Genomic DNA, 22,219 nt, shown 5'->3' with positions numbered 1-22,219 from the left:
TCATCAGTTCATGCTCCGGTGCATCGGATCTTGTTTTTTTACAGATACTTGTATTTCTCTTGAGTACCCTGGCCTGTTGGAGGCTGTCGTCAATTGCACATGTTTAAGGTTGTCACCAAGGTTCTCTAGTTGTTTATCATGGGAAAAGAAAATACGCTCCCGCTTAGCACCCAGGCGAATTCCACATTGTTTTTGACTTTACTCACTGAAAGCTCAAGGCGCTGGTTCGCTGGTTCATCTATGCACATTTCATGTAATGAATGAATGTTCCAGGAGGCGTGCACTTCAGCCTAAACTGTATGGAGTCGAACTTTCTTGCCTGCCGATGCTTCACGGCAACATGCTCAGGAGTCCCACGTTGTCTCTCACTTGTGGAATTCCAAAAATATTATCGCAAATAGCGCTATGAGCTTCTCACTCAGTCCACCACGAGCATGACTCGAATCGCATTCCAACATTCCTCGATATCGAGCCGAGGCCCGTAAAGCGTCTTAAACCTGTTCTGTATTCCTGTGAGGAGCGTCGTCGCACATAAATCGTATCAGCGATGTGCCAAAGGAATGCCTTGCACCCGCAAGGCTGCGCGATAGGCCCTACCACCGGAGAGTACAGGCTGGAGCAATTGCTGAAAAATGAAGTGTGTCTGGAGAGTTAGGCCTTCTCTATCGTTGGTACTGCTCGACGGAGCGAAAAAGTGTCGCGACCGTGGGTAAATTAACAACTACCCGCAGATGCTTCCCAGCATATTTCAACCCGACGCCTGCTATCGGCTTAAGCCTCTGTTTGTGAACTTCGATTATAAGAGGTCGCCGCACAAAGTTGGTTCGCGCCAGCTCCTTGGGTCTCTTCTTTAGTACCACATTTCTTCCGATATTGACGGCGGCGTTGACGTGTCGGTTCAACAAATCCATGCATGCATTTACGTGGGTTGAGCGCACCCATCCGAAAATTCCTCGAATGGGTACCTTCTGTGCCACGAAACTCTCGTCGTCGTTCCGTCGGGCAAATATCTTTTTTTGGCTCTCTTTCCATCTATTCGCCTTCATCTTCGTCACTTGCTCTTTTTCGCTCTATAGTCGGCGAGAACTTCTTTTCTCACTTAATCGGCGATGACGGCTCTCCAGGACCCAATATTTCCACATAAGCAGCTTTCACTTGGACTTTCTATTTTTGAAAATGAACGTACTTCAAATGTATCTCCTATAGACCACGAGAAAACACTCCATTACGCTCACCTATGCGCGGAACACAAATCAGGTCAAGGATTATAATTATAAGAGTTCACGTATTAGTTCAAATTCGACAATTTGCTATAGGTTGCGCGAGTATCACAGGATCGTGCTTTCTTCTTTGCACATCTGTGCCTCTTCATCGCCGTTTGCATCCGCGGTAGAAGAACTTTTCATCCTGCGGCTTCTTTGGTGGTGTTTTTTGGGAAATTATGAACTGGATTTGAAGGAAGAAAAGAGAGTCGCCTCTATGGAATTTGTAAGTACTGTTTCTTTTGATGCACGACGTGTACGATTAGGTCCATCAGAACTGTGCCTTATCCAGCTGTTGACGGCGGAATGAATGACTTGCACTTTTAGAGCTCTTCTTCCCATGCCACCATTCACAGCATAGAGGTTTTTGCTGCCTCTGCCCAATCCAAAAGATGGAAGCTTTTGCTTAGAATAATAGAAAAAATGCAAACAAAATAGATGTATTGGTACAGGTGTTTCAGAATTCACTGGTGCATATATCACACGTCAATGACCACATTTTCTGTCGTACATCAGTAACAGCGGCTCTTATGCACATAATTTCCGCGGGGAATACCCATATAGCCCTCTCTTCGATTCTGCTCGATGGAATTAACTGGAAATGAGTTTGTATTGAATGAAAGGGACTTTCCGGAATATAGGAAATATTACAAATTGCTGTTCATACGATTTTCTCCACTAACTAAAGATTTGAGTGATGCTCTTTGTAGTGTTTTGACGATTGGCCGGCTCGCTAAAGCCTTGACAAATTGAGATGCAGCCCCGAAAAGCTTGCTTTCTTCCTATTTTTCAATATATTTTAGGAATGTCATTTTTGATCCAGAGCCTCCAGATTCAAAATGCTGCTCTAGAGGCTTACGAATTCGTACGTAGCATTAGGAGTCTCTGTAATCTGTTTGGGCGCGACATCTACGAGGCCTTTCCAGTGGAATACTTTACGTCACCGATACTGAGACGATTCTCGACGTACTCGAGCAGGGGATAGAAAAAAACGCTGTCAGTATCCATTTTATACGTACAAGCCTCCGATCTTATTCTCTAATTACATGTAACATGCTCAAATCACGCACTCTCCGAATTTCGATCTCTCTGTTGCAAGGCAACTCGTGGGTTCAGCACTGAGCGCCGTTCCAGTGACGATGAAAACAACTCGACGTCGTTCCTCGACGGCTTGTTCACAAGCCCAGGCCGCGAGTTCACTGGACTTGTCATCCCAAATAATCGACTCTGCCCGAAGGATGAAAACTCCTCTCTTTGTGGCAATGGATGAAATGGCACCCAACGGCAGCATGACACCTCTCGAGTGTTCTCCGGGGGGGCCCCGAATCTTCTGTCTGCGTGGAAAAGAATCTTGTTCTAAGACTTGAATCATCGCAGCGATCGCCTCCAGTGGACAGTGCGTCTCAGTTGTGCACGAGGACGGAACAGACTGATCGAAATATCTGGATGTGTTCCCAATCTTGGGCTTTTTTCAGGTACTTATTTCAACATGGAAAGCATCGCGCACCACCAATCCTCGACTGAAATGGAACAGCGAGCGCTTGCGCGTGCAGCTGCCAGAGTGCTCGCGTGCGGGACTACTCAGGGAAAGCGCGTGAGCGTAGCGCACGGCACAGGGCGCAGGACCGGAGGGCATCTACGGGAGCCGCCGGCGCTCGTCAAGCGCATTCACCGGGCGACAAAGCAAGCGCGCATGTACCACGGGGCGGCGCTTGGCGGATTAGGCGTTGTGGACATTCGTGAGGACCTGAGCGCAGTCACCTACCACCGCTATGTGGGCGCATTAAAGTTGAACAGAAAAAGGGTGAAAATGCGAAGCAAAGGCTTGATTGCAACCTTCGTCTGTACATGAAATACGTAGAAAACAAGAGGAAGCGGCGAAATCGTGGCTGTAACGTTGCCATCAACATCCCTCGACTGCTGGCAACAGAGCTGGACGGATAGGAGAGCACGACGTATTGAAGGCTGGAGATAAGAGCGGGGAGAAGAACCAGTCACAGAAAAATCCCGCGCTGGCTGGCGTCGATCACAATGTGAAGAGGTAGAAACATTCGCGGGAACGTTTTTAGAAGCGGACTAATTCCACTTTATTCTGAAATTGCTCAGAACATGCAGACACTAGGCGACGTCTGGACACGCTCCACGAGTGATGATTTCTATGGAGGGTACTCCAGTGGTTCCCCACCGCACAAGAACAGCGTCTTGCGTGCCCTAAATGCCCCAATCCTCATAAAAACCTCATGGATGTAATATAGGGACCAATTCCATACGTCGATAAGCTTTCCTTCCGGTGGGATCTGTAAATGTGTCTGGCCAACAGAGATGCTCGCCCGCACCCTGATCAGAACGTTTTTTAACGCGAAGATCTTGTTTACGGAGGAGCGTAGAGGTCAGCGCCTACAACTCGCTCAGCTTGTCACATTTCCTCGTCATCCTCATCAGGAAGCGGCACCGCTTGCGCTTGTTGGAGCTCCTCCTCCATTTGTCGTTTGTATTCCTCATCTATCTGGATCTCGGCCGGAGCAAGGGCTGGCGCCTCAACAAAGACAAGATTCGGGTCTCCTGTTAGTTTTCGAGCAAGCCATAGGAACGGTTTTTCAACGTTGTAATTGCTCTTTGCCGATATATCCACGTACATAAGATTCTTTTTCCGATGAAAGTTGATCTGCTTCGCTTTCACTTTCCGATCCTTGACATCTACTTTGTTTCCTACCAGCACGATTGGTATATTGTCGCATACGCGTACCAAATCACGATGCCAGTTCGCCACGTTCTTGTACGTGATTCTCGACGTCACGTCGAACATGATTATGGCACCTTGGCCTTGGATGTAGTACCCATCCCTCAGACCTCCAAACTTTTCTTGACCCGCAGTGTCCCAAACGTTGAACAAGATCGGGCCTCTGTTTGTGTAGAACTTCAAAGGATGAACCTCAACACCAAGCGTTGCTATATACCGCCGCTCAAACTCGCCCGTCAAGTGCCGCTTCACAAAAGTTGTTTTACCAGTGCCGCCATCTCCAACAAGGACGATCTTGAAAGTAGGGATGCTCTCGCCAGCTGTAGCGTTCGGTTGTTGAGCACTAACAGGGTTGCTCTGCATCTTTTCAAACTCGTAGCCAACCTTGCTTAAAGCCTGGCACACCACGCTGCAGACGCTGGTCTCGAGAACAATGTTATAGAGTGCGCGCCGCCCGCGAAGCCGCTGTCGAGCGGTGCGGTCGCTCCTACTCAAAGCATTGCATACCTTTCGCCTGCATAGCTCTTCTTCAATACCTGGAAACTGCACCGCAAAGTGCACTACGTCGGCTTTGGTCGTTCGACGCTTTTGGAACTTGTTGGCGGTGTTCAGTACTCAGAACATGCATCTTATTTGGATGGCGCTTCGCGCCTCGTCTAGAAGGTTGTGGGGTGTCTGCTCAAGAGGACGGTTGCGGTTCACATGTGCAGCTGGGAGCACGGACTCTGCTTCAGCTGCAGTCCAGAGGGAGCGGGTTGAGGCCCGAGCGGAGAAGCCCTCTGCGCCTTCGACGAAAAACTTTGAACTTTCACCGTTCGCACTGTATTTGTTGGATCGTGGACCTGAAACGTTGGTTCAAGCCTCCCGAGAAGAACTTCTGGGGTATCACCGGTTGATGTTTACAATGAGAAGGATGGAGATCGGTGCCGATCAGCTGTACAAAGCGCAAAAAATCAGAGGTTTCTGCCACCTATACGACGGGCAGGAGGCAGTGGCGGCTGGTATGTCACAAGTGATTACGTTTGACGACTATCTCATTACTGCCTATCGCAACCATTGCCAGCAGCTCATGCGTGGCGACACTGTGGAGGGCATCATCGCGGAACTTCTGGGTCGCGCGATCGGATGCTCGCAAGGTAAGGGCGGCTCAATGCATCTGTATTTTCCGGAAAACAACTACTTTGGTGGCAACGGTATTGTGGGAGCTCAGGTGCCACTGGGAACAGGCCTTGCATTTGCCGCGAAATACAAAAAGGAAAACGCTGTCTCTATAACCATGATGGGCGATGGGGCGGCAAACCAGGGCCAAGTCTACGAATCATTTAATATGGCCGCACTTTGGAAGTTACCCGTTGTCTACGTGATTGAAAACAATCAGTACGGCATGGGAACATCCGCAAATCGAGCAGCAGCTAATCCTTTGTACTATACGCGGGGAGCTTACATTCCCGGAATACGTGTCGACGGCATGGATGTTCTGGCGGTTCGAGAGGCCACCCGGTTTGCGAAAGACTGGTGTCTACAAGGAAATGGACCCATTTTGCTGGAGATGCAGACATATCGCTATCACGGGCACTCGATGAGTGACCCTGGCATAACCTATAGAACACGCGATGAGATCAATGAAATGAGAAAAACGCGTGATCCGATCGAGAAAGTGAAGAGCCGACTCGTAGACGTTGGCTGGGTGACTGCTGATGAGCTGAAGCAGACTGAGAGGGCAATTCGACAGGATGTGGACGAGGCAATCAAAAGGGCGCTGGATGCCCCCGAGCCGGCGCCAGAGTTGTTGTGGAAACATCTGTATACAACTGAAGCGACTCGAGTCCGGGGCACCTCCATCGACAATGGCTATGAAGCCTAGTTTTGCACACGGTAGATATATAAGCTACCGGCTCGCCTGATGAAGAATAAGCACCTTTTTCCAATGTGGTTTTCAGGTTTTGGGAGCGGAAAAGAATTGCAGACTATGGTTGCGCCTGGTTTCAGTTCTGCCGTAAGTTTTTCACCCAGAGCAGTCATTATCTGTTCTCCTCCGTACACGTAAACTGTATCGATTCCGGAAAAGTTCATATTTTGGTACCGCCCCCAGAGGCAAGTAGCATTTCTTAGTTTTCGCAGTCGCCACTTGCTGTAAAACGCGAGTACAGGATTCGATTCGATACCCAAGCTCGAGCCAAAGCCAGTCATTGCTGCAAGTTCAACCACAGAGCCGTCTCCAGAACCGATATCAAGAAAAGATGCGGTCGGTTTCGCCAGGGGTTTCAGTATTTCACGTAGATCACAAAGTGCTTTGTTCGTGGTAGCGACGTAGGGCCAGCGAGTGAATAGGAAGGGCACGGAACACGCTCCCAAAGCACCAGCAACTGTGCCGAAAAGCGCCAACCCCACTTTTACCGCCTCCAGCGGCATCGTTTACCCACTTCAACGTGAAACCCTGGGAGAAATGAAAGTTACTCCACGACGAGAGCCTTTACTAAGGAGTGCTGTTTTGCTCTTCCCGCCAACTTCAAGGAACCCCACTGTTCCTAGTGCTCGACCGAACTGCATTCTAGGTCCCCGTAGTTATCAAATGATTTCCGCACGCGTCACAGAGAGGAGTCTCTTGACACGGACACTCCAAGAGCTCCAAGAAAATTTTTCAGAATCCGTGTTTCGCCTCATGGGTCGCACTATTCAAAGGATACTGGTCGGTGCACGGAGACCAAGCACGATACGAGTAGTCTTGTCATTTATCGTGTGAACACTTATCTTGGTAGCCGCAAGCGGTGCACTCCTTGGGCTGTATTTCATGCTTCAAGGATTGTATAGAGCAGCACAAGCACGTCTTGTGGTTTCACAAGAGCTGCGACCACACGACCCGCTAGCATTTCGAACCGGAGCCCACACGGAATGTCGCTGTTCCATATGAAATTTTGATCGAGGGGAAAGCGAGTAAATCCGGCTCTGCTGTAGAGGCTCTCGTTTCCCACTGTAAGGCAGAAGATTCTGCGCTTCTTCGGGCCCGAGACCGAGTGCAAGGATCGCCTTTGCTCTTCGAGGAGGTGGGCCACGATCCTGGATGCGATGCCTCGCCTGCGATACGCAGGTGCAACGTAAACAGAGGCTAACTCTAAGTCCGTTGCAGAGAGAGGACGCAGCTGGCCGAAACCAACTATCTGATTCTTTTGACTTTGAAAATCCTTCTCTTCAACGACCAGAAAACGCTCTGTCCGAATGCCAAGAGGATTCATGCCTTCAGAGAGAATTGAGCGGAAGATGACGCCGCGATCCGCAGGACTTCCTCGCCGAGCCACGAGGCCGTCAGTCCAAGAGTTGTCACGTGTAGAAAAGGTACATATAATGCGACGAACTAAGTTGCGGTGGGTGCTGCGAAGCGACTGTCGCCTGCTCTGGCCGCTGAAGACAAAGCTCGCAGGCTGCGCCTGCATATTGCGCCCTACGGCACGGACGTTTCAGGCGCCTAGGATAACGTATCCGATATTTCCTACCCAACTTGAACTCTTTTTCGAGTAAAGTACCCCGCACAGACTCTTTAGAGGCGCAGTAATATTCCACGTAGAACACCACGTAAGAGGATTGCAACTAAATCAATGCAGTTTTCGAGCAGCAGCGGTCAGTCCTGCGAGATCCGCGCGCTCGACGCGATGCAGACTATGATCTTTAACCTGAATTGCGTTCCGCCACCTGGTGGGTGTCATCAACTGCTTTTTTGCGGTTTAAAGCAGATTCTCTTGAAGGGCATTCATTTTCAAGAGTAAAACCCCAATGGAAAGGTGCGCACATGGAAGTCGGGGATCCTAGAGGACAGTCCTCGCTGGCTGCTGTGAAAAAAAACGAAAAAATCTCTTCTCGGCGATCATCAAGAAAACAAGAGCAAGCAATGAAGAAGATAATGAAAAGCAAGAGGTGAGGTAGGCGAGAAAAGCTGTTCGCCCGCAGGGCGATGAAGATACCTTCATTCCACAGATGGCATGTTTTCGGGGAATCCTTGCATTGATGAGGCCAACCAGAGGGCACTGCACGCAAGGAGTTCGTGAACCGAGACTCAGAAGTTGCTAGCAATATTAGACGATGTTTGATCCTGAAGATGAGGCCCGAGGAGCTGAGACGATCCACCTTTGTGAGGCAGCCTCTCAGGCTCGAGGTGTGCCTGGATAAACTGAAACCGATAGCAGGCGGCAGGTCAAAAATGGCCGGTAGGCGACAGAGCGTGGGTAGATATATATTTAAGCTCCACTATCGCGAGACATTTTTTGGGAGCGCCCACTTCAGGTATTTTCGGCGTGCTCGCCATTGTTCTGATTAAACCAAGCTATTACAAGTTTCATGCCTCTTCCTGCGGGTGTGGACGCGTAGCTTTGAGACTATGTACGTAGCGAGCCTCAAGGAGCAAGCATACATTACGTGCTGCTTGAAGCGTGAGGAACTTGTGTTGCCAAGGCTATGAACTGCGAACTGACGTCTCCGAAGGACAAGCTCGTTCTTACGATCACCTCTCAGAAAAAGTCCCGTTACTTCGTTGCAAAAGCGAGAGCTTTTCTGACGTTATCTAACCAGGAACAGCCAGCTGTCGAGGCTGGTCAGGAAGGAAAAGAAATTTCGACGGCGGGAGAACTAGGGCAAGTTAGCGCTTCCCGGCAGAAGCCCAAGTCTGTTTTACTGCTAGGCAACGGGGCCAACATACAGAGGACGGTTGCGGTCGCTGAGACGCTAAAAAGGGAGGTGCCGAGGCTCGCACAGCAGACCGAGATAGCTTGGTCAACGGAAACAGAGGCAGCCTCAGGCTCTATCGAGAGCACTACTCGCCGGAGTAGGCAACCTCTACCTTGCATACGCATCGAACTTTGGTGTCTGGACGAGGCTGAACTGGAATCGGAGGATTGGGAAACAAAATCCTCTGTTCAGTTGCCATTGCCAGAGGCTACACGTGCTGCTATCCTAAGCTTTGCTGGAGGGCAAGTAGAGCCTCTTTGATGGCTGCAGTGCGACTGCTTTCGAATGGAGATACTAAGCATGACAGGAAAAGCGCATACTGTTTCATTAGATGTCGCAATATGACAGAGATTCTCACTTGAACGCAACAGTGCGGCCTTTTGCGGAAGGAGCTACTGGGAAGGACTTGGCCGCACCCGTACAAACTAAAATGAAGCACTGAGCAGCTTGCTCCGTTGCTGCCTAGCGAATTTTCCCGAACTGTTTTTACATGTACAACCTCGATATTCGAAGCACAGCAATGAGGGTTTACGAATTCATGCATACGTTCAGGACTCCTAGTCGTCTTTTCGGAGCGGTGCCTTCAACGTTATGCCGCTGTCAGTCGCGCAGTCGCCGACTCGAAGATGATTCGCGACGTCCCAATGAATAGCTCGTAAACTAAGCGATATCGTTGTTCGATTCATAAATGACGACCTCTGCGCTTCCTCCCTACGTTCGTGTAGCGTGCTAGAATCACGCATATTTCAAGTTGTCGATCTTATCCGTTGCAGGACAAGTCTTAGGCGCAGCAATTCGCGCCGCTGGATTGACGAGTGAAAATACTCGACGTCGTCTCTGGACGGCTTCTTCAACTGCTCATGCCAAACGTTCCCTGAAATTGTCGTGCCAACTAATCGATTCTGTATGGAAGACAAATTCCCTGCTCTCTGAGGCTCTTCGCGAATCGGCATTCGACGCAAGCACAGTGCAACTCACGAAAGGTACCATACCCCCGCAGGTCCCTTTCTATTCCGTTCGCATGGAAAAGGGTCTTGGACGCTCACTTTAGTCATCACAGTGATTGCGTTGGTCAGAGTATGCGTTGCCGTTTCGCACGAAAGGGGCGTACAAAGATTGAAATTTCTCGACGTGTTCTTCAGCCCTGAGCCTTCCCTCCGGAGCTCGTTTCATCTAGGGCCGCATCTCATTCCATAAACCCTGTATGGTATGGAAGAGCTCGCACGTGTGCGTGCAGTGGACACAGCACTTGCCGGGCTGATTATGCAGGAAACGCCCGTGATCGTCGAGTGCTGCAGCGGTCGCCAAACCGGAGGTGGGCATTGTGAGGAGCCCTCTGTGCCTGTCAAGGGCCTGCATCGAGCGAAGGGGCAAGCGTTCATGCGTGGCGGGGCCGGCAATGGGGAGGCGAAGTGGTGGATTCGTTGGAACACGCGACCACGATGAAGCGTCCTTGCTGCTCATGGCGCAAAGAGGCTCCGATCAAGGAAGCTAGAAATGGCAAAGGAAGGTTTGATTGCGACTTTCGGATTTGCATGAAATGCGTTGACATCAGCTTGAACCAGCAAAATCGCGACTTGATCGCTGCCATCAACATCCTTCTCCAGCTGACAACGGAGCGGGAAGGAAGGACGAGAGCAGTGTATGTAAAGCCACGGATAAGGGAGAGGAATATGAAGCAGTCACAGAAAAAGCCCGCGAAGGCTGATGTTCATAACATCGGGAAGAGACCATAACTCGAATTTGTTTGCTTGAGCCAGTCGGCCCCTTCCATTTCATTCTGACATGGGTGTACCGCTGCGGCGGCTTTGCAAGCGCTGCAGTTGCTGCAATCGTCGTCGCCGCAGCCGCCGCGCTTACACAAACGGATTGCGCCCTAGTCTTCTAGACGGTTGCTTGCTTGGTATCTTTACTGGAAGGACTCGAGCTCCGTACGATTGCGTGAAAACTTTTGGAGTGAGTGCAACTGGGCGATCTGCACGCAGGATACCGACTTTAGTGCCCGAGGAAGACTTTGACGAGCTCTTAGCCGGATCGCAAGCGGCAACGGGGTTGCTTTGTGTATAGAGCACTTTCACGCCGGGCGTTGAAGGCCAGTGTTGATGTGCAAGGGGTCGCTCTTCATCACACCTGGTCCACTTATCAAGCTACGTGAGAACAGAACAGAACAATTTAGATCAGCGAAAACGAAGTACAAGCAGCGTTTATGCAGCTGGGTTATGGTGACAGCTATGGACTCAACGAATACAGAGCACTCGGAAGCCCGTCCGCAGGATCGCCCACTGTCGCCGTGTTTTTCGTCGGGGCCCTGTAAGAAGCGTCCTGGTTACGATCTAGCGAAAGCGTTATCGGATGCACCAATTGGGCGCTCCCACCGCTCAAAAATAGGGAAGAAGAAACTCAAAGAGGCGATCGAGGAAACGAAGAGGATTCTGGAGCTCCCGTCGGACTACCTGGTGGGTATTGTTCCCGCAAGCGATACCGGCGCCGTCGAAATGGCTATGTGGAATCTTCTTGGCCCGCTGCCTGTAGATATTTGTCATTGGGAATCCTTCGGTGCGGGTTGGTACGAGGATGCGGTCAAGCATCTAAAACTGCCAAACGTGCGCGAATTCAAAGCAACAGCATATGGCGAGTTACCAGACCTCAGTGCTGTGAATGCTGCTGAACACGACGTCGTTTTCACCTGGAATGGAACTACTTCCGGTGTCGCAGTCCCCGATGCTGACTGGATACCGGACCAGCGTCGAGGTCTCACCATTTGTGATGCAACCTCTGCTGTTTTCGCAATGTCCATTCCATGGCACAAAATTGACGTGCTGACATACTCTTGGCAGAAGGTTCTCGGCGGTGAGGCAGCCCACGGAATGCTCATACTTTCTCCACGAGCAGTCGAACGCCTCGAGCAGTATACACCGCCCTGGCCGCTACCGAAGATCTTTCGCTTGAAGAAGAAGGGCAAACTCGATGTATCTATATTTGAAGGAAACGTGATCAATACCGTCTCCATGTTGTGCGTAGAAGACTATTTGGACGCCCTACGCTGGGCGGATTCTATCGGTGGCTTGTCTGCTCTTGTGGAACGCAGCCGGCGCAACTTAGCCGTTCTCGAACAGTGGGTGCGTTCCCGCGACTGGATCGAGTTTCTCGCCCTTGACGAGCGAACGCGCAGTTGCACCAGTGTTTGTCTCCGTTTCACCAAAATTCAACGCGACGCGGTCAAGCAGCTTACTCAGTTACTGGAGGACGAGCAAGTAGCCTATGATATTGATAGTTATCGGGACGCACCGCCAGGTATTCGCATCTGGTGTGGGGCCACGGTGGATGCGACGGACATCGAGCTGCTTACGAAATGGATAGACTGGGCGTACGCACAAGTCGTTGCGAACAATTCAGCATAGATCCCATCTTTACCTCCCAGATATTTCGTCTAAAAGTGTTTTGCTGTGTTTGTTACGCAAAAGTGCGTCCATTCCAACCTAGGTCGCTCCGCGGAGGGTCCACGAACTCCACATAGTAGCGACTCGGCTGCACCCCGCAGTGTTTACGCAAAAGTTCTGCAACTTTGGCGGATACCTTGACGTTATGTTCCGGGCTAGAGGTTCCAAGAGAAAGTAGCATGCAAACGGCAGCCGGTTCCTCGTTACCGTCCCAGGTCATGGCTAGCGGCACCTCGTAAGTCACAGTCACGAACGACTCGGGTTTCCCCAAAATGTCAGCCATGACCTTGCTCGCCTCCTTACACAGCGCTGTAGCTTTCTCCTTTGAAAGTTCAACGTTGCACTTTATCGTGAATGCAGGCATGACTCTCGAACTAGCCAACAGTTAGCAAGTGTCGTCGATGTGGTTGCCGGAGCCCGCCAACAGTAGCGTAAGCGCCTCTGCAGGGCGGCAGGGCAATGCCATCGCGCCTCCCGCGCAGCATTCACGCCACAGCCGTGACGAACATGACATCTCCCTGGGCCACGAGCGTGCCCCCATTCTGAGAGCCTAAACTTGTTAGGTAGGGACAAGACGTGTATTGCGGAAACGGTGTCCAGAGTGGAAAACTACAGCAGGGTTTACACAGGTTACCGCGATCGTTGTTGGCGGCTGTTTTCAGTCGCTAGCGGCTCCTTACTGAAGGCGCCGCTCGTGTGTGCACCACCGCACCGGGATCGGACCCAGTACTGGGGCGTACTCCAGCGTCAGTGAGGCATCTTCTGGAACCTGTGCGAAGGAAACCTGCCAAAAAGGGATCAAACGTGGCGTCGAGCTGCTGAGAAGGCTTGCGATTCCCCTGGACTTGGTATCGAAGCGCAAAGTGCATAGGCGCGCAACGGAACGGCGCACGTTATGGCTGAAGCGTGCAGGGCAGCTCGGGGCGAGGTCGGCTCTTTGCAACCGTGCACCGCCCCATCCTCGCCTAGTACGGGTACTCCAGCGCAAAGTTCGGCAACTTGTTCGGTCAGTCGCGTCGAAGAAACCCCGGCCTTACACCCGAAACACTCCCTCGATGGCGGTGGAAACCAAAAGTTCGACACTGCTCACGGTTCTACTCATGAAGCGCTTTGTTCTGAAATTGTATCGATGGATACTGCTCCCAAACATGCGCTAAACCCTCAGCTAATGAGCGTCTGCAAAACAAACGAGGAAGCAGCACGCGAAATGATATCATGTTTGACGCCCGCGCGAGCTGCGATCGTCGTGACCTGCAGTGGATTATCAGCAGAGCAGCGATCGCGCATAGAACGCCTTTGTAGTCTTGTTGGTTTCGAGTTCTCTGGCGATTTGCGGCGAAATGTGACCCACATTCTCGCCACACGGGCTGACACGAAAAAAGTACTCGTAGGTCGTCGCCATGGCATCTGGATCCTTCGCCCAGCTTGGCTCGAGGAATGCTGGGCGCAACGGCGACGTTGCCCTGAGATGAAGCACGAGCTGGAACCTCTCGCTGGCCTGAAATTTAGCTCTGCCCAGTTGCTGGACGCAGAGATCAATCGGTTGAACGCTCTGGTGACAAAGTATGGTGGTCAGTATGTCCGGAATATTAGCACTTGCTCTACTCATTTGGTCGTGCATCGAGCAAGTGGTCGCAAAGTACGCTATGCGCTGCGGCATGGACTCATCATCCTATCTTTCTGTTGGGTAGAGAGATGCGAGAGCGAGCAGAGGCTCGTAGAGTGCGAACCCTACTTCATTACTGCAGCGGATCTCGCGGATGCGGACTTTACCCAAGGCTCCCAGGGTGGACCCCAACCATGTGCAGCAGAGGGGTTTCAAGGGTCCTCCGAATTCCAGCTGCAAACTACGAACGAACGGATCGCTTCTTTGATGGGAAATGCTGTGCTGGGGCCCCAGCCCGAAAGTGATCAGCTCCAGGGTTTAGGCACCTATCAGGTGAGCACGTTGCTCGCAGAAGCAGACATACCGCCTCCATTAGCGTGCGCAGCTGTTGCAGCCATTGGCGCAACAAGTTCCCAGGATCATGTTCCCGCTGGTCATCAGAAAAACACCGAACACTGGGGTACTTCCATGTGCAGCACCTTGAACAATGCCACGGTGGCCGTTGTCGATGAACCGTCTTCGGTGAATTCGAGCGCAGCGAATCCAGTTTCTGCTGAATGCTCCCCTCCACAAGACGACGATGACGCGGAAACGTTTACCAGTCCATTGGAGGATTTTCATTTTTTCCTGTTTGGACTCTCCGAGGACCAGAGATACCGTGCTAGAGCTTGGATTCGTCGTTCCGGTGGATTTTTGCACATATTCTGGAGTCCCTTGATCACACATGTGATTGCACCATCCGAATTGGCAGCGGAGCTGAACCCCCAGGTCTTCGATTTCTTTCAGTGGAGCTGGCGCTCTGGCGTGATGTGGTGCTCACTCCAGTGGCTTGAAGTTTGCGTTGCACGGCAAGAGTGCATTCCTCCGGACTTCTTGAGCATTGCAAGCGCCCGCGTTCGGGACCATGCTCAAGCGTGGAGCGAAAATGCTGCTGATTCTCGTGCAAGCAAGAGTCCTCGGTCGCTCCTACCCCAGACTTGTAGCTGCTTTCGCGGTACCTGCGTGAGCCTCATTCCTCTTATACGTGTACAGCCAGCTCTGGCTGCTTCTGTCGCAAAGCAGTTGCGAGCTGCTGGAGCCCAGGTGATTGATTCGGTGAACAATGAGCGACGCATTTCGGTAGCGACGACTATAGATTTTGCTGTTTCGGTACATGGTGATCAGTTTGCATCCAAAGAAACGCGAAATGCGCCACTTGTAACGCTCGAATGGGTGCAGGACTGTCTCCGGGATAACACGCTTCACGATTATCTCACCGACCCGCGGTACCAACCGCTGCCCACTCGTGTTCCTCTTGAAGGGCTCTGCGGGAAAACGATCTGCGTTTCTGGATTTTTCCAGTCACGTCGCACCTCTTACGGCCCAGGAGCAACGTTCCAGATGGTGCTGTGTCGTAGAACCCTCGAACACTTGGTCCGGTTGCTCGGTGCTACTTACTCGGAACGACTCCGCCACCATCATACCGATATGCTCATTTCGGAGTCGCCGCAAGGGAAGAAATATGAGAGAGCAGTGCTCTGGAATATTCCAGCCTTGCGGGTACAGTGGTTATTGGACTGCGTTGCCGCGGGCCGCATTCTCCCTAACGACAAGTATCGCTGGGCAGCGGAAGCTACTGAGCGTGTCACCGGTTCTGAATGCCGGCGACTCTCATTCTCCGACACCATATTGGGGCTGAAACGGATGTTAGACGCCGAACACGACGGCAGATTTGCAATGCAGCCGAATCAGGGGTCTGTGCCTATATCCAGCGCAATATCAGCGAGGTATGAACAGACGCCGCAACCAGGTGCTCAACAGGAAACCGGGGCTCAGATAACTCAGGTTTTACATACAAGTTCCCATGAGCTTCGGAGAAGCACTTGTGCGGTGGAAACTTGCAGAGATGAGGTCTGTGATGGCATTCGTACCTCAGTGGAGCATGTTCCCGAGCTTTCTGACGCTGTCCATAATGATTCGGCAGGTCAGAGCCTGGACCCGCATAGCACGATGCCCAGCGCCCAACTGCGAATAGAAAAGGAGTCAGCATCGCAAGCTGAAAGTACCGTTAAGCCCAGAGACAGAGAGGCTTCCTCTGCAGCCCTAGCGAACTTCTTTCGGAATCATCTTCAAAAGAGCATGCGCCGTTCCTGTGATACTGACTCCAGTGACGATGACGATTATCAAGCGCTTCCTGGCGTTTCTCAGGTCGTTGTTTATCACAGTGGCCCTGATATGACTGCGTAGTGGTCGGAATCATCTTCAAAAGAGCATGCGCCGTTCCTGTGATACTGACTCCAGTGACGATGACGATTATCAAGCGCTTTCTGGCGTTTCTCAGGTCGTTGTTTATCACACTGGCCCTGATACGACTGCCTGGAATAGCGGCTCACTTTGAGGAGAGTGGTATCCTGCTATCCTCGCGGCGGCAGACGACGGCATGTGTTGTTTCCGTCCCTCGGCTCGGTAGCGTACTCCCCGCATAGTCCTTGAACAATCAATGTTTGCAGCGGTCGCGCAAACTACGTTCTGGTATGCTTTCCTCAGTTGCTGGTGCGGTGCGCTACGAACACCGAGAGGCTGGTTGCGCAGTGTAAGCCAGTATGCAGGTATGGGTCGCGAGCGCTCTCCATACACATTGCGTCATGCTCGTGGACTACCTCCAAGTGCATGCTCCCGCTATTGGGAAAGAAACGTCAATCAAAAGCTAACCCTTTGCCATGGGATTCCCGCATACCCCTGTAAGACCTCCTCATGCGTGCTTTGCAGCATTCGTAGCTGCAGGAAGCGCTGCAGCGAACGCGAAAGAACACGCTGGTCTTCGTAGACAACTTGGAGCGACGCGAGTCCCTGCCCGGTCTTTGGTTTACTTGCCGGGACGCGGAGGCCACCGTCGGCTGCAGGCTTCCAACTGAGCTGATGGCAAGACTCGGAGCCACTTGAGAAAGCCTGTGCATAAGCAAACCTGCTGGGAGAGGTTTGAAAGGCGTCTCAGCTGTGGCCCTGAAGCTCGAGGCCCGGGCGAGAAACTGGCCTTGGCACCGCTTGGTTGCGGGACATCGGTATAACTTCGTGTGTTTAGGAAAACGAACTTCCGTGCAAGACGTGCAATTCCCCGGAACCGTCGGTATGTACAGCGACGTTCCAAGAATTGTTGTGCGTCGAGGCTTACCGAACTGTCCGTATGGACGTGGTGCTTTTCGAACGGCCTTGCGCGAGTCGCTCGACCTCTCTACAAGCTTCTGTATGAGCAGCGAAGCCCGCTTCCTCAGATACGTTCAGTCATCGTCAATAATGCGCTCCAGGGTTGCAACTTGTTACAGCGAGTATGTTCATGAGTGAAGGCACCCGTTGGGATGCACGTCTGCAGTACCCTCTGTTAAACTGAACCAATGCAAAGGTTTGGGTTAGATGCGCGGACATTAGCCGCTTCGGAGCGGCTAGCCAATCGACAGAGCCATATTAGGTGCAGCGCACCGTACATATGCCGTAAAACAGAATCCAGTAAAGAGTTCATCTATTCTGCAGCTGTCAGGAAAAAGACGCCGCGCAGAGGCTAGCAGAACTTCAAGAAGACCAGTTTTCTCAACTGGATAGAGCGAGACTTCGCGGCACGTTCCGCAGTTGTAGCCTCCAGCGTGTAAATGTTCGAGAAAGCCTCTATTCAGGATAACGAAAGTCCAACACAGCTGAGGTTCCAAATGTCGAGCGCACAGAGGTGCAAGCCAGGATTCGAGCCAGCGTCGTTCTACAACTCCAGGGTGCAACGAGAGCGCGTCTCCCAAGTACAGGTTTCAACGTCGCGCCTGCATACAACGGTCATCCATTGCACACAGTATTCTAGCCCGTGACCTGAATAAAGACACAAACGACATATATCACGAGCTCGAGCCTCGACCAGCGCGCTGCATATTGCCCCAAGTTTGCCCCGATGGCTGCACATGTGGAAAAGCACTGGGAAACCGGGTACCCCATTCGCGGCGCATGCTCTATGGAAAACTTGCGTGATGATTCCAGTGCATTCGTTGTGGCGGATTTGAACCTCAGGAACCGGGGCGGGCAGCAAGCGCGTCCGTGACGCCTCTCCGGGGGCCTCCTGGAACGCCTTTCGATACGGATGCGGGCACTGCACGCTACGAGTGCGCTCTCATGAATTTTACAGGCAGTGTGGTCACCTACGACACTGAACACAAGCTAGGCCAAGTTTATGCGGTGCGTTTCGCCAAAAACTTCATCTCGCAAACCTGATGCAACATGGCGCATATCGATATCAGGTCCGAGATCATCTAGATCGGCTAAAAGAACGTCGCGGTGATTGCCCACCAACGACCAGTCGGGGAATCTCTCCACCATTGTCGCAGTACCGTCGCGGGGAGATCGGGGCTCCCTGTCAGCAGCAGATGGCACGAACGAGTCTTGGTTCGCTCCAACATCGGACTTGGCCTTCAATTCATGAGCAGGGGCCGCACTGTCCACGTACCAGACACCACCAAAAGGCGATACATTCCGCCACGTCTGGAGTAGCGCATCCTCTGTCGAGGAACTGGCCTCAAGCTCAGTGGCTACCAGACCGGTACGTGAACATCGCCGACGTCCTGCAGCTGCCTCCAGAGGCATGCAGGTAACCGCATCGTGAGAGAGCATATCCGACGATACGCGCAGAGGCGCAGTCCGAAGAAAGAAGCCACGCATGCTGCTTCCAAACATGCCAGCGCAGTCTTCAAGGCGCTCAAGAGCAAAGTGAGGATTTTCTAAAAGACGTTGAGCGACGGCAATGTTTGCAAGCATGTGCCGATGAATCGCTGACTTGAGTGCGTCCAATCGTGTGCGTATAGCGTCACTCAAGTCAGCAGGCCGCGGTGAGTTTGCCATATAGCCATTACGTTGGGTACGCAGCAATAGCGTCAGCTCCGCATCCATACCACGCCAGGCATCGCGGAGATCCTGGATAGCAGCCGCAATCTGGTGACCCGTTTCCAGATCAAACTGTAACCGAACGCGTGCGATCAGCTCCCGTGGTATCAAACTCAAACTGCGCAGCTCTGCTAGAACTGCAACAGCGCAACAGCAAGCGATATTGATAAGGCGAACATAATACGGGTCGTGAACGAAGTGAAACGATACTCTCAGGAAATCATGGATCAGTACCTGCGAGGTGGCACTGCCGGTGCCCGGTGTGACGCCCCAATCGCCCATTGCCGCTGCCGCTGCAGCGGTGTCACGCGGGGTCACCCGTCGGTCGTCGACTGCACCCGAGGCAACGCCTTGATGCTTGATAAATTGGATCATAGATGCCCAATCTTGCCGCCGCAAGGCAGCCCACAAGGGCGGCAGCTCATCCGCTCGCATGAAGAGCATTGTCGTTAGGGCGGCGTGTCGAATCCAGGCAGCGCCCATGCAGAGTATTTTTTGTGCTGCGCAGAACATGCGCTCTGAATCTCCTGTTGATAGCTGGCTGAGACGAGGGCGAGTAAACAGGCGCAAGCGTTCGAGTCGAACGTCTAACGGTTTCATGTTGTGGTCCGCGGATGCGTACATGTGGCTCGCGCACGCGATGACGCCCGATAGCGACTCCAGAATGCGTACGGGTACGGATATGGTGTTCAGCGCCAACCAAAGCGGGGTTAGGAGCGTGTGGCAGAGCATCAACATCGTAAAGCAGCGTCGCGGAGCGTGTAACTGCTCCAAAGCCTTGACGATTTGGGCAAATATCTTGGGTTCGTCTCTGATGCGGGTAATGAGGTCGAATACGCGTTCAGTTGCTCCCTCGCGATGTTGCATCATTCGGCACAGCGTCTTGGCGATGAAACTGGCGTCCAGGTGATCTGCGGGCAACTGGACAATGCTACCGAACTCGACGGGCGCATTCGTTAGGACGAATGCGCAGCCAGCGTGTGGTGACGGTGCGATCGCCATCGCTGCGACCTCCATAGGACCGATCTGCAGAGATCCTGTCAGTGTCGAGCCCGATGCCCATGCGACCCGATCACCCTTGAGGACCGTCAAAGTAGCATCGCCGCTACCAAGGAGGACAAAGAGGCTGTTTGGGCTCAACCGCATTGTGTCGATGGTCCGCTCGTGTTGAAAGCTTCCAACGCGCGACCACGAAGGATCACCCAAAAGGCCGTGTTCTCTGTCGACGCTGGGTGACGGCTCAGAGACTCGTCCAGATATGGTGTGATTCTCCAGGGCTTTCGAGAGCCCATCTTGGGCGGTTTTGGAGTCAAAGCGCCACCGCTGAACCTCGCGACGCTCGATGACGATGAAAATATCTCCAGTGCTGGGACATATCTGAAATCGACAGGGCACAGCTGGTGCTTCGGCTGCGAGCCCAGCGCTTGGCACGAGCGGATCAGCACCTGTGGGAAACTCACTTGCTCCGGAACGATTCGTTGAGAGACAGATCGATCCCAAAGGTTTTGCGATGATTCGAACACGGTCCGGCAGCGGCTGCACAGCGTTGCAAGTCTCTGCGTTGGATTGTCTCGTGCAGGGAATCAGAAATCCAATCTCACATACCTGGAAGCAATCGTCGTTATCCTGCGTTGCGTAGACGACACGCGCACAAACAAGCCGCCAATCTTCAGTCTGGATGCTCGCTATCCCATTTTTGTCTTCAGCGGATGATTGCTCCGATCTTAGAAATGCAGCGCAGGGCTGATGCAGTTCAGCATCGCCGTACGAAAAATAGCTGACAGCTGGATTGATGAAATTAAGTTGCCCGAGTATGATCCGCGGTTCGCAGATGGTTAGCGTGTGTACTGCAAACAAGCCCTTGTCATCTTCAGTATCTGGAGCAATCCAGAGTTGCACTTCCCCGTTCGCCGCAAGCCCGCAAACCCCTATCAGAGGCAGGTCCAACTGAGGCATCCAGGAGATATCTCGAAGTTGCCACATGCATTCTTCCTCGTGTGTGATCCGCCAACGATTTACCCGAAAACCAGAGGCATGAGGTCCCCATATTCGCCACAAGGAACAACCATGCAGAACGAGAAGCCTTGGCCAATTCGAACGAGCACCGAAAACCAACTGCTGGCTCTGCTCTACATCCGCGAATTCAGCAACTCGTTGTTTGCCCTCTCTGTTCGTGATGACTCTGAACAATCTAGTGTCCAGCGGTGGCCGCCAAGATAGGGCGTTCGGCCAAAGCCCGGCTGGTGCCGCCAACACAACCAGCTCTTGCGGCGACTCCGCGTGAAACACCAAAACACTTGGCGTTTTCGCACTCTGCGGTCCTTCCACACCTAAACTGTTCTGCGGACTCGCGTTTTCGCTTCCGGTAACGAGACATATTGCCGCTACAAGGTCAGGTCCTTGATGACACCAGTCGGCAAGCGTCCAGTGGGTCACTGCACTGCCGAAACTCCAATTGTGCACATTAATCGAAAACGCTTCCGCGGGCCGGTTATCTTGCGAGGATGCTGCCAAAGTTCCTCCAAGTTTGTACACTATATTCATCGGATGATGCGCAGCAGAGCAAACGAGCTGTCACTGTAGCATGTCTCAGGGACAGTGGTTGCTCAGCGGGTCCAAGTTTGACAGCTAGCAGCAGCAGGGCTAACCGCCCAAAATAGCTTGACGATTTCACGCGATGCTGCACTGCGATTCTCCAGCGCTTCCAGTCATCATCGAGCGCGCCTGCCCGGCGCCGCACCCGACGCGGTCTTGACACCACCCAGATTTCCCATTGTCGCTCGCCGCTGCCGCACTTGTATCTATAGAATCTGTAAAACGAATAGTAGCGTCTGTAGCAGTAGCATCGCCATCATCACAAGCTGCCGCTGCTGCTGCTGCTGCTGCTGCCTCATCTGTGGGGGCATATATAGCAGCAGCATCATGATCAGGTGCATCACCATCATCGTAAGCTGCTGCTGCTGCTGTAGTCTCATCTGTGGGGGCATATATAGCAGCAGCATCATGATCAGGTGCATCACCATCGTCATAAGCTGCTGCTGCTGCTGCTGCTGCTGCTGCTGTAGTCTCATCTGTGGGGGCATATATAGCAGCAGCATCATGATCAGGTGCATCACCATCATCATAAGCTGCTGCTGCTGCTGCTGCTGCAACGGTAGTATCAGTAGCATGGGTGAGCCATGCAGTGTATATGCCCGGCCCTTCGGCGGACTCACAGCGATATCGGATCGCTGGCGCAATATGTGCCTCAGTTCTACGGAGCGCGTACGACACCTGCACCAGCAGGCTCGCATACCAACGGTCAACGCTGACAAACAGGTAAACGTGTCTTCTGAATTTGGCTGGTTCTTGTGGGCTTTGGGACCAAAATTCTGTCTCAGAGTTAGAGGAATTCAGGGAGGTCTCAGTGTTTCCGTATCTGATGGCCTACGAGGCATTTTGCAGAGGACTTTTGGCACGTCCGTGTGCATTCTCGGGAGTCTAGTTGCGATTTGCAGAAGCACGCTAGAATCGAGCGCAACCTGTGCACTGGCGTACGCGTAGTACGGATAGCAGCGAAGAG

General features: G+C 52.5%; 8 protein-coding genes and 2 non-coding genes across 10 annotated transcripts, besides 1 other annotated feature; 3 read left to right on the top strand and 7 right to left on the bottom strand.

Annotated features, from left to right (window-relative positions):
- Positions 1-3,678: 3,678 nt before the first annotated feature.
- CYME_CMT257C (small GTP-binding protein of Ran family) lies at positions 3,679-4,365 on the bottom strand (the record flags this gene model as incomplete). The annotated part of the gene is made up of 1 exon (XM_005539212.1): positions 3,679-4,365. One exon carries the CDS (start codon positions 4,363-4,365, stop codon positions 3,679-3,681), a length of 687 nt encoding a protein of 228 aa, XP_005539269.1.
- Positions 4,366-4,624: 259 nt separating this feature from the next.
- Positions 4,625-5,866, top strand: CYME_CMT256C (pyruvate dehydrogenase E1 alpha subunit, mitochondrial precursor; the record flags this gene model as incomplete). Its single annotated transcript, XM_005539211.1, has 1 exon — positions 4,625-5,866. One exon carries the CDS (start codon positions 4,625-4,627, stop codon positions 5,864-5,866), a length of 1,242 nt encoding a protein of 413 aa, XP_005539268.1.
- CYME_CMT255C (hypothetical protein, conserved) lies at positions 5,863-6,414 on the bottom strand (the record flags this gene model as incomplete). The annotated part of the gene is made up of 1 exon (XM_005539210.1): positions 5,863-6,414. One exon carries the CDS (start codon positions 6,412-6,414, stop codon positions 5,863-5,865), a length of 552 nt encoding a protein of 183 aa, XP_005539267.1.
- A 377-nt stretch (positions 6,415-6,791) lies between these two features.
- CYME_CMT254C (hypothetical protein, conserved) lies at positions 6,792-7,433 on the bottom strand (the record flags this gene model as incomplete). Its single annotated transcript, XM_005539209.1, has 1 exon — positions 6,792-7,433. One exon carries the CDS (start codon positions 7,431-7,433, stop codon positions 6,792-6,794), a length of 642 nt encoding a protein of 213 aa, XP_005539266.1.
- An 831-nt stretch (positions 7,434-8,264) lies between these two features.
- Positions 8,265-9,916: a sequence feature (possible transcribed region).
- A 904-nt stretch (positions 9,917-10,820) lies between these two features.
- CYME_CMT252C (phosphoserine aminotransferase) lies at positions 10,821-12,119 on the top strand (the record flags this gene model as incomplete). Its single annotated transcript, XM_005539208.1, has 1 exon — positions 10,821-12,119. One exon carries the CDS (start codon positions 10,821-10,823, stop codon positions 12,117-12,119), a length of 1,299 nt encoding a protein of 432 aa, XP_005539265.1.
- A 7-nt stretch (positions 12,120-12,126) lies between these two features.
- CYME_CMT250T lies at positions 12,127-13,267 on the bottom strand. The gene has a single exon (XR_002461704.1). It is a non-coding gene; the product is annotated as a hypothetical transcript (transcript).
- On the bottom strand, positions 12,172-12,522 carry CYME_CMT251C (similar to light-inducible protein ATLS1-like; the record flags this gene model as incomplete). Its single annotated transcript, XM_005539207.1, has 1 exon — positions 12,172-12,522. One exon carries the CDS (start codon positions 12,520-12,522, stop codon positions 12,172-12,174), a length of 351 nt encoding a protein of 116 aa, XP_005539264.1.
- On the top strand, positions 13,054-15,990 carry CYME_CMT249C (similar to S-M checkpoint control protein Rad4p; the record flags this gene model as incomplete). The annotated part of the gene is made up of 1 exon (XM_005539206.1): positions 13,054-15,990. One exon carries the CDS (start codon positions 13,054-13,056, stop codon positions 15,988-15,990), a length of 2,937 nt encoding a protein of 978 aa, XP_005539263.1.
- CYME_CMT248T lies at positions 15,601-17,137 on the bottom strand. The gene has a single exon (XR_002461703.1). It is a non-coding gene; the product is annotated as a hypothetical transcript (transcript).
- Positions 17,138-17,937: 800 nt separating this feature from the next.
- CYME_CMT247C (hypothetical protein) lies at positions 17,938-21,201 on the bottom strand (the record flags this gene model as incomplete). Its single annotated transcript, XM_005539205.1, has 1 exon — positions 17,938-21,201. One exon carries the CDS (start codon positions 21,199-21,201, stop codon positions 17,938-17,940), a length of 3,264 nt encoding a protein of 1,087 aa, XP_005539262.1.
- Positions 21,202-22,219: the final 1,018 nt, after the last annotated feature.

Source organism: Cyanidioschyzon merolae, chromosome 20, assembly GCF_000091205.1.
Source record: "Cyanidioschyzon merolae strain 10D DNA, chromosome 20, complete genome".
NCBI lineage: Eukaryota > Rhodophyta > Bangiophyceae > Cyanidiales > Cyanidiaceae > Cyanidioschyzon > Cyanidioschyzon merolae.
This window is presented reverse-complemented; position numbering and strand designations above follow the sequence as displayed.